General features: G+C 44.0%; 1 protein-coding gene across 1 annotated transcript; it reads left to right on the top strand.

Moving 5' to 3' along the window:
• Positions 1 to 221: 221 nt before the first annotated feature.
• LOC121887772 (suppressor of tumorigenicity 14 protein homolog) lies at positions 222 to 10,615 on the top strand. Its single transcript, XM_042398738.1, has 19 exons — positions 222 to 651; positions 1,241 to 1,427; positions 1,563 to 1,687; positions 2,731 to 2,798; positions 3,553 to 3,746; positions 3,856 to 3,945; positions 4,502 to 4,721; positions 4,886 to 5,028; positions 5,193 to 5,290; positions 5,443 to 5,552; positions 5,764 to 5,897; positions 6,056 to 6,160; positions 6,654 to 6,764; positions 6,856 to 6,969; positions 7,060 to 7,179; positions 7,289 to 7,472; positions 7,552 to 7,823; positions 8,009 to 8,147; positions 8,626 to 10,615. Exons 1-19 carry the CDS (start codon positions 571 to 573, stop codon positions 8,789 to 8,791), a joined length of 2,661 nt encoding a protein of 886 aa, XP_042254672.1. The 5' UTR covers positions 222 to 570; the 3' UTR covers positions 8,792 to 10,615.

The following is a 10,615-nucleotide window of genomic DNA, read 5'->3' as shown; positions in this document are numbered from 1 at the left end:
AGTATATGCCTTTCACTGATTTTACAAGGTGCTATTAATCTTTGACTCCAAGAGATAGCCTCAATAAAGTTAAAGATTGCAATCCTCTTCAGGCATCTCTGATTCCAGTGCTCAGACTGCTTGTTACAGTTTGCCAGATTTGTAATTGCAGGTTCTGTCTTGCTTGGCGCCCCTGTGGAGCATCCAGGGGCACAGCAGCCAAGCTCCGTTTGTAATACCTCGCACACGTTTCCCTCAAACACTCTTTTGTCCCTCCGAGCTTAACTCCCGCATACACAGCGAGGAAGTTTGCCCACAATATCTGTCGCACGGATGGTTGTGCGGATTGTACGCTTTCATAGTGGTCTCATTGTCCCCCGCACTGCATTGTGGGGCTCCGTGTGACACCTGCAGCCCAGGTAAACTGGAGGCGGTGAATGCCCCGCCGCATCCGAGCCGCTCAGGTCGGATTTCTGTGCTTTTTTTTTTTTTTTTTCAAAGTAAGCGGCAGCGGGGGTTTCCTCTCTCCATCGTTTCTATGCCTGAGGTATTGTTGCATATCGACTCTCCGGAGCTAAACGGGACAGTGCTATGAGGACTCTCCCCAAAAGTAAAACTTGCGAAGTGTACTGCGTCTCCGGGCATGGACACCCAGGCTGCTCCGCTGCACAGGTAAGCCATCACTGCCGGTGTTTTTCATCACGCGTAAAAGTCTGTGCCAATCGGGACATCGCTTATCCAAGAAACTGTTTTCTCACTATATTCTTGCTTTACTCCGAAATCATTGTGTTTATTTAACTTTTGCAAACTTTTTTTTTTTATAATACCAGAAGCATGCATATTAATCAGCACTTATCAAATCCAGTCATCCATGGTTCATCCTAATTATAAAATCCGTCTCTAGGGTTAAGTGGGTCCCTTTCTCATGAATGTCAGGGTGAGACACTTGATTGAGTGCTGACACCGCAGTGCCAGGCCGTGGGAAAGCAGACCCCCCCTCCCCCCCATCACCACGCTTTGTCTGCTCCCCTGGGGAATCCTGCCAACCCCTTAAACGTTTTAGAAGATCCTTTCAGCTCAAAGATGTTCTCAGTAAATCAGCGTCTGCTCAGGCATAAAATCTATGTCTCATTGATTCTTGGCATATAGGCTGCCTTTTCTTTACTGCTCCTCTCCTGTGGTCATAATAACAATTAGAAGCAACTTGAGCACAGACATAAGAAGCTGTATGATATTTGAGTCATGTTCTTCTCTCTGGAAGGGAGAGGGGGAGTTGAAGGAGCCCACCCAGTGTCTGAGCTCCCCCACGAAGCCTGAGGATCCTGCAGAGCAGAGGGCGGAAGGGGGACGAGCTCCGGCCTGTGGCTCCTGGAGGAGATGGATGTTAGTTCTCCTGCCTTTCTTTCCCTTCACTGCAGCCATTGCACTGACCCTCCACTACTTAACATGTGAGTGCAGATCTACTTTGCTCTTCTAGACTTCTCATAGTCTTCTCCTGTTCCTTGAAATGTGTTTATTTTTTACTTACACCTTCAGTCACACAGTGCACTTGTCTCAGATCTCCTCCTCCTCCTCCTCCTCAGCTCTGCCCTCCTCAGTGTTCTTCCTCGGCGGCAGCGTGGAGTTCTCAAACCTGAACTTCTCTTCAGAGCTGACTGACTCCACCTCCCTGCAGTTCCGCCTGCAGGCTCAGGCTTTGAACCATTATGTAAGTGGGACGGTGGACTTGACCACTGCCTCGCTGACACTTGAGTGCCGCTTCACCTTCTCCGCTTCTGGCTGAAGCTGATCTCGCTGCTCTAAGCAGGCCACTAGTCTTTTATGTTGCATTTTCAAAACACTGCGGCCCTTTTTCTCCTTTAAATTCTCCTTCCCTGTTGTCCGTCATTGCATTCTTATTCGTTTACTCTCTTTCCATATCGGCTTTGTCCTTCCTTTCTCTCTCTGTTTTTTTTTCTGCACACCACTTTTCTCTCTTCTGTCTCTCTTTCTGTCTTTCTCTGGTGGTGTTAAATGTAAAGCTGAAACAGGAGCCGGGCACAGTGTGTGTGCGAGTTCCCAAGACCCCCAGGGACAGGGCCCTTTCTGGGGCTGAGGACAAACCCGGCATTTGTGAGCCCAGCAAGGCCCAGGCAGCAAGAGTGAGAGGAAGAGCAGGCCTTCAATAAAAACATTGTCTGTGTAGCTTTCACACAATCAGCCGCTCTGTGCGCCATAGAGGAGGAGAACCTCAGTTTGACTCTGGAGTTGAGAGGGAGAGACGGGGCAGTAGGGCAAGCTGGGATGACAGAAGGACTTGGGGCTGGACAGGGATATGAGAGGGGGGATTTAGATTTGGAAATTCCCAAAAAGCTGCAGTGACACAGTGTAATGTCCCTGTAATCAGCTGTGAGGGTGAGTTAGCAGGCTTGTTAAGTGGTCATACTATCTGTGCCGCCATCTGTTTATTAAAGAACAGGTGAACCAGAGGCTGGGAGCCCATACCACCCAGGGTCCCACCTCTACAAGGCCGGCAGGTAAAGACACAATGGAGCTTTGTGCTGTTCAAAGTCAACATACACACATGCAGAGTCTGATACACACACACACGGGAACAACACTTTTGTTGAACTTGAGCAGGTGTGTTCACATGTGTCGCTTACACAGGAAAAGTGACCTCATTTGAAACGCTGTGATGTCACACCTACTGTACAATATCTGGTCAACCCTCTTTTTTGTGTGTTTTTCCTTCTTTTTATTTTTTAAAAACAGTTCTCTGAACTCTACGAGTCCTCCCCGTGGAGCTCTTACTACCTGCGCTCAGGAGTTACTGCCTTCAGGTATGCTGCAGTGACATTAACATTAACATCTCTTTATTTTATTCTATTATCAGTAGATTTTCTTTTATTATCCATAGAATAATGGATATCTTGTATTATCCCCACTAACATCTCTTTATTTTATCCTCAGTAGATTAACACTTGAAATTGTACCAATACTAACTAGATTATTTATACTACTTCTACATAGATATTATTTTATTTCATTTATTTATTTCATTATGTATTTTATTCTATTAACTAATATTGTCATTCACATTATTTTTGTTAATTTCATTCCTTTACATTGTCTTTAATTGTGCTTTGGCAACACATGTCAAATGTCATGCTAATAAAACCTATTGAACTGAATTGAAAACAAAGCCCACTGATGAACTCTACAGTTTATACATATAAAGAAAATGCATGACAACTATATGCATGGGTGGATTATGAGACAATGGGCCACTGGGAATGGGCCCATAAAAGCCGCCCCCCTCTCCCTCAAAGTGAATGTTTAAGCTATTCTTTCAGTTTTTCAGTAGGACTTTTGGGGCTCTGTTACTGACATGAATGACTAAGCGACTATGCAACAAGAAATGCAAAGTTAATAACAGCGACTTCACCCACAGGCTCTGGCTTAGGGGCCCCTGGAGCCATTGGGCCCCCCCGGGCCTGGGACCGGTAGGCCCGTTCGGTAATCCACCCATGACTATATGCTCAGCTGTAAACACACTCCGATGAAAAGCCACATTGTAAACCCTTTGTGTGACAGTGAAGGAGCAGAAGGGCTCAATGTTTTCTACTGGAGTAAATTCTCCGCCCCGGACGATGTCGCCATGGCGATCCGGAGCTCCAGCCCGGATAGGCTGCAGCGCAGGCTTCCTGGCAGCAACAAGGTGCTGCGGGACAGCCGCAACGAGCAGCGCTACTACATGGAGCAAGATGACGACATGCTCCACCTGCTGGGTAGTGACTCTCACTGTTGCACACATAAAAGTGCAGAAACACACATTCACGCTTAAGTATTCTGTGTGTGTGTGTGTGTGTGTGTGTGTGTGTGTGTGTGTGTGTGTAGGTTTGGACCCTGATGACTCAGAAGAAAAATCAGACAAGATTAAGAATCCAAACAGCATCCAGAGTGGGAAGTGGCAGCTCGGCTTCCAAGGTGAGGAAGGAGAGCACTTTTCTGACTCTGCACTACAACGTCTTGAGTTTCTCTTGGATTAAATATAAATGATGACTGAAGAAAGTCCCTGATCCTTTTACTTGATGTCTGGATTGGTGCTTTTGGAGGAACCTTGTAGTGAATTTAGACTGCATTTGTTATGTGCCCTCGATTAAATCAGAGGGATCAGAATTTTTAAGTTCTTTGCTTACAATTTGTATGGTTAACATTAGAGCTGCAACGATTAGTCGATCGAGAGAATGTTTCAGTCATAGTTGAAGATAAAATGCTGGTTTCAGCTTCTAAAATGTGATGATTTAAGGTGTTTCTTCGTCATACATGTAAACTGAAAATATCTGGATTTTGTACTGTTGTTTGCATAAAACAAGACATTTGAAGACATCACCTTTGACTCTTGGAAACAGGCATTTTCAAAAAACGATTAATAGAAAAAATGATCTGCAAATTTTCCCTGTCACCCATCTGTATGTGCTTTCTGATGCGATTAACAGCCAGTATAACACCAGTAAATATTTCTCTCTCCTCCTCTGTCTAGCGATGTCCTTTGACCTCTATGCCAAATATGGAAACAACCGCACCCTGAGCCTTGTGAGTCCCAAAAAGCCTTACTACCAGTGGCGGCTACGCGTGCCGTCAGGCCATGTGGTTCGCCTGGTGATTCTCACCCTTCACGGCGCCACACCAGGAAGCTGCACCGCTCACAAACTCTCAGCCTACGACTTCCTGCTTCCTTTACAGAATAAGATCATTGCCAGGTAAAAACATTTTATGGTCCAAAGTAATTTTGCAGGGAATTTTTATGGCGTTATTGTTCATGTTATTGTTCATGTGCGTGTCAAAATAGTAGGAACTGTCTAAAACGTGCGCTAAATTTTCTATATTTTCATGTACTAATCCTGGATATTTGTACCTGTCTCAGGTGGTGTGGACTTCCCATTTCGGGCTCATCCCCTGTCATGAAGCTGACATCCTCTGGGAATGTCATGCTGGTCACCTTCTCTTTCAGCAGACAGAGGGATGGAGCAATCTTCAAAGCGTACTTCCAAGCTATTCCAAAAGCAGGTTTGAGTGCTCTCACAAAAACACCAAACCACCCACTGGCTGTCCAATTTCTACAAATCTTATGTCATATGCTCGTAGTCATGTCTTAGATACCCTGATTAGCGCATGTGAAACTGTGTATTTTAGGCACTTAACATTATCTGTGTCACCATCTCCCCCTACAGGATGTGGAGGATCAATTTCTTCCTGGAACGGCTCTCTTTCCTCACCCTACTACCCTTCTTACTACCCTCCAAATATAGACTGCACTTGGACACTACGGGTGAGTCATGTGTGTGTCTGTGAGAAACAGAGAAATAAGAAAGAGAGGGTGGAGGTCAAAAGATGAACGAGTGAATCATCTTTTTTTGTCATCTGGCCTGTTCACATTCCAGCGTGTGAACCCTTGAGTCATCTTCTTTATCACTTAATCAGGCGCCGTTGCCTGGATACCTAATCTCCATGACAATCGTGACGATGGACATTCAAGAGTCGTCGTCATCGGACGGCTGCGAGAAAGACTGGCTGGACATCGGAGGGGTCAAGTGAGACATGAAACTGAACTGTGAACAGACAGCTGGTGGTTTGAATTTAGTGAATGTTTAACAGTTGCAACCAAGGAGCCTGTGAGAAAAGCACTTTATCCACAGACTTTAAAATTTTAAGAAAATAAGGAATTTCTTATGACATACATGTTTGTTGTGCCCTCATGTGTGAATTCAAGATAAAAATCCTTTTGTGCTCCTCTCTATGCAGACTGTGTAACCCGGTGTCAGACAGCAGCAAAAAGCGAGTCTACACCTCTCCTCTCTCCCTCCACTTCCACTCCGATGAATCCATCACTCACAAGGGTTTCTATTTGCTTTATCGAGCCTTCTCCCCTGAGGGCAGTAAGTCAAAATTTCATGCTTTTTCTCCACTGTACCGATTTTCAAAAAGCACTCAGCTCACACTGTAATCGGCCTTGACAGAGAGGCTCTCTTTGTTTCTTTAAAACAAATATTCAAAGTCAAAGTATAAAATTCATTTACTTCCTGGTTATCTCCAGCCTGTCCTCGTCAGTTTCGCTGTGGAGATGGACGCTGTATCCCTCTGAGGAAAGTGTGTGATGGGGTTAAAGACTGCTCAGATGGACGGGATGAGGCTAAATGCTGTAAGTCTGTTACCTGAAGACACTGTAAGGCACTGTGCGTTTGATTTTGGCTAGCTTGACGTGGTTTTTATATGTTTATATGATCAATTTTGAGAGCTGAGTAATCATTTAAGTGATTTATCAAGCTGAAAATTTAAGCATTCAGCTTCTAAAATGTGAGAATGTGCTGGTTTTCTTTTTTTATATATTTGTAAATTAAATATATTTGAATTTTTGACTGCTGATTGACACAACAAGCAATTTTATCTCTGAAAATGTAGGATTTTATAGCCTCAGTGATTAATAAAGAGTAATGGAAAAATAATACTGAACAGATAATTTGAAACTGAAATGAAACTCAACTATAGTTTCCTCCCTTTTGTGGTTTTTAGATTTTTCCACTTCTCTTAGTTGGCTGTAAAATGGATGAGACATAGACCTTGTGCTAGACTCAGATTTGTGTATGTTTGTGTGTTTGTGTGTGCATGTTTGCATGTATGTGTAAAACATGTAGCATCCTGCAGGCCGGGGGAGGTGCTGTGTGGGAATGGACAGTGTAAGCCTCAAAGCAGCCAGTGCATGAGCCAGAGCGCCTGTGCAGACAGCAGTGAAGAGGGCACCTGTAGTGAGTAGAGTGTCACCATGGTAACACCTGCGTGTACGTGTGTGTGTGTGTGTGTGTTTTAATAATTAAAGCTTACGTGTTTGTTTTTCAGGAGGTAAATGCTATCACGTCTGCCCCAACAAGGTGTGTTTGCCAAAGTCTTCAGTGTGTGATGGTGTCATTGACTGCAAAGACCGCAGTGATGAACTAAACTGTACCAGAGCGTGTGAGTGTTTGAGACATTACTGGCTTCACTAACTGAATATGTTGTATTTTTATCTTTATGTCACTCTGTCTAAGCATTCATTCTCTTTAGACCACAAAGGTTGCTCCTCATCCTCCTACAAATGTGCTAATGGAAAATGTGTGAGCAAGGTCAACCCAGAGTGTGACGGGGTCAAAGACTGCTTTGATGGCTCTGATGAACTGCGTTGTGGTAAGTAAACACATTCATCAAGCTCAACCTCACACTCCTGTACTCTCCTGAACAAAGAAGATTCTTATCTTGTAGTTTTTTTCTTTCTTTATCTCTTCCTCCCTCTCAGGGTGTGGCACCAGGCCCAGGAAGCGTACTAAGATAGTGGGCGGCTCTGATGCTGGAGCAGGATCATGGCCGTGGCAGGTCAGCCTCCAGATGGATCGCTACGGCCACGTCTGTGGTGCCACACTGGTCTCCAACCGCTGGCTCATCTCTGCGGCTCACTGCTTCCAGGACTCAGATGCCATTAAGTGAGAAAGATGCTTGAAAACCTTTTGATAATAGTCTGCCCATGTGTTTCTACTGTGTTCATGCATGTCGTGTCTGCAGATATTCTGACACTCGTGCATGGCGGGCCCACATGGGGATGCGTGTGATGACCACGGGGAACAATGGAGCAGCCACCAGACCGATCCGCCGGATCCTCCTCCACCCGCAGTATGACCAGTTCACCTCGGACTATGACATCGCCCTCCTTGAACTCAGTGCTCCCGTCTTTTTCAACGACTTGGTGCAGCCTGTGTGTGTCCCTGCCTCTTCACACACCTTCACCACCGGGACCAGCTGCTATGTGACAGGCTGGGGGGTCCTCATGGAGGACGGTAAGAGCTGGTCAAGAGTATCTAATGAAACTGAAGAGCTAGCAAAAAGTATGTTTTTAATTTAGCTTTATTGCAAAACAGGATCTTTCTGACATTTGGAAAGTAACGGGGATGCTGGTGAAATAAAGACATACATCAAACCAATACCCCAAAATGTTTCAGCTTTGTTTGTGTTTTAATTATAGGTGAGCTGGCCTCTCGCTTACAGGAGGCCTCAGTGAAAATAATCAACAGGAACACCTGCAACAAGCTGTATGATGACGCTGTTACTCCCAGAATGCTGTGCGCTGGAAACCTGCAGGGAGGGGTGGATGCCTGCCAGGGGTGTGTGTGTGTGTGTGTGTGTGTGTGTGTGTGTGTGTGTGTGTGTGTGTGTGTGTGTGTGAATTTAATGGAAAAATACTGGACTCTGTCAACATGTATTTCCCAGAGTTGCTGCGTGATGAACGGCTGTAATTCAGCTTTTACTCATAACCACAGACGATGCAGATCATGTCTGCATTAATAAATTGAGTGACGCACTTAGTTGTCTCCCACTCATCATGCTTCTACCTAAATTTGAGTTACTCATATTCTCTGTTTCAATAAATTTCTGTCCATATGTCTGCAATTAAACTTGACTTTAGCTGCTCTGGATATATTTAGACATGACATCATATTGTCTGCGTTATTCACAGGAATACAATTTAGGGTGTATTCTTTTAGCAAGTATGTGTCCTCTGTATCTATTTCTTCATTTAGGTGTAAGCACGTCCCTTCTCCTTCTTAATGTGTATCACTGTGCATGTCTGTGCCCTCAGGGCGACTCAGGAGGTCCGCTGGTGTGTCTGGAGCGCGGTAGACGGTGGTTCCTGGCGGGAATCGTGAGCTGGGGCGAAGGCTGCGCGAGGCAGAACCGTCCTGGAGTGTACACACAGGTGGTCAAGTTCACTGACTGGATCCATCAGCAGACTAAAGGACAGGTGTGACTGAACACCAGACAGACATGAACAAAAGTGCATACAGACCTAACAAGCAGGATGAAGGTTTCAGACCTGGAGTCCTTGTTCAGAGTAAAGGATGATAACATGGCAACATATTCAGTTTTTTGGGAGTGGACCCATTTGAACAGAACAGCAGGAGCATCATCCCATCTCCGTACCAACCAGCATCCAATCAGTCGCAAAACACTGACACTGGCTTTGTTCACATGTGCAGAAAATTTTGAACTTAAACTGATTATTAAATTTACTTTTTGGTCACTGCCCATAAATTGTGTAATTTGGTTGGAAACCTTAAACAGATTACAACAAATCCAATTATGATGCAAGATTTGTTTGGACATAAAAACACATAAAAACATTCACTTTTGGTTTTTACTGTCTCCACACATCTGGACTGATTTGGCAGTAGGCCTGTATAAGAAGTCAGCAAATACTGCATGTAGGCTAGGTGTTTCCCACTGTTTCCAGACTTTATGCTAAGCTAAGTTAGCCAGCTGCTGGCAGTAGCTTCATATTTACTGCACAGACATGAGAGTATCTTCTCATCTAACTCTTGGCAAGAGAACAAATAAGCGTGTTTCCCCCAAAATATCTAATTATTGCTTTGTCAACATAGTAGAGAACAGCAGATGTTGACATCAAGCGACGCTTGAGATCAAAAGACGGTTGGACGGGTCGGTAACTTAACCACTTAAACCAGTAAATGCCAGGATTTAGAGCGGATTTGGGGTTTGTCACCAGCCAAGTTAGTCTGTGCATGTAAATGTGAACGATTACTTCCTATTCTCTCTGCATCTCCTCACCCTCTTTCACTCAACTGATTTTTCTATAGTCCGACCAATACTGATTTTTTTGAAGCGGATGCTGATGTTGATATTTGAGAGTTTGAATATATATACATAAATACAATTTGACAAGGATCCCTTAAATTTGGTTATTAAAGAATTGCGAGCGCAATATTTCCAAATTACATCGATCATATCTTTGGCATTTATGTACTGCAATTTCTTGTTACCTATCAGCCGACATGCATTTTCCTACCCCAGCTACATTGTTCACCACAGATATCAGGTGTTGCACTCAAGAAAAGATCAGTTAAATCAACATTTATTGAATGTGGAAACAGTTCTCTCCCCACAAGGATGTGTTTTAGCCCTCGTCTACATTCGTCCATGTACTGTACATGCGTGCTCGTGACCCCTTGATCCATGTGTTTAAGAGTTGTCATTGTACTGTATGTGTGTGTATTTGTATATCATGAGTTTATCTGAGTCGTAGCCCTATGTTAAATATATTCTTTAAATGTAGTGGAGTGAATAATCACTCAATGGGAGGTGGGTAATATATTTTGCATTTCAGATTTACTGTGATGGTTTAATTTATCTTAATGGTGCCTCCTTTGCTCTTTGTATTTGCTGCTCCATGAAGAGTTATCACAGCCCTCTCTAAAACTATGCAAAGGTTGATACTGGAACAGATATGATCATCAACAGACAATCTTTAGTAAGATCTTTTAGTCTCTATATTACTGTTGGAGGTGGTGGTGATGAGACATAAAAGACAGAGCTACTTCTGAGCTCAGAGGGATGACATTTATCTCTTGCATTCCCCTGCTCTCACTCAGCTTACATCACCATCCAGTGGCCAATCTGCACCATTGCCTCATTTATTTCCAGAGGGAATGATGCACCTTACACCCAAAGAATTAAAAAACACTCCCGTTTGCCTCACTGTTAAATAATATAAAATTATTTGCCTTTATATTAAAGACACAATTACCGATGCAGCAAATCCTAGCTTTGTTTTATA

This window comes from Thunnus maccoyii, chromosome 21, assembly GCF_910596095.1.
Source record: "Thunnus maccoyii chromosome 21, fThuMac1.1, whole genome shotgun sequence".
NCBI classification, from domain to species: domain Eukaryota; kingdom Metazoa; phylum Chordata; class Actinopteri; order Scombriformes; family Scombridae; genus Thunnus; species Thunnus maccoyii.
Note: the sequence above shows the minus strand (reverse complement) of the source record. Positions and strands in the feature narration are given on the sequence as shown.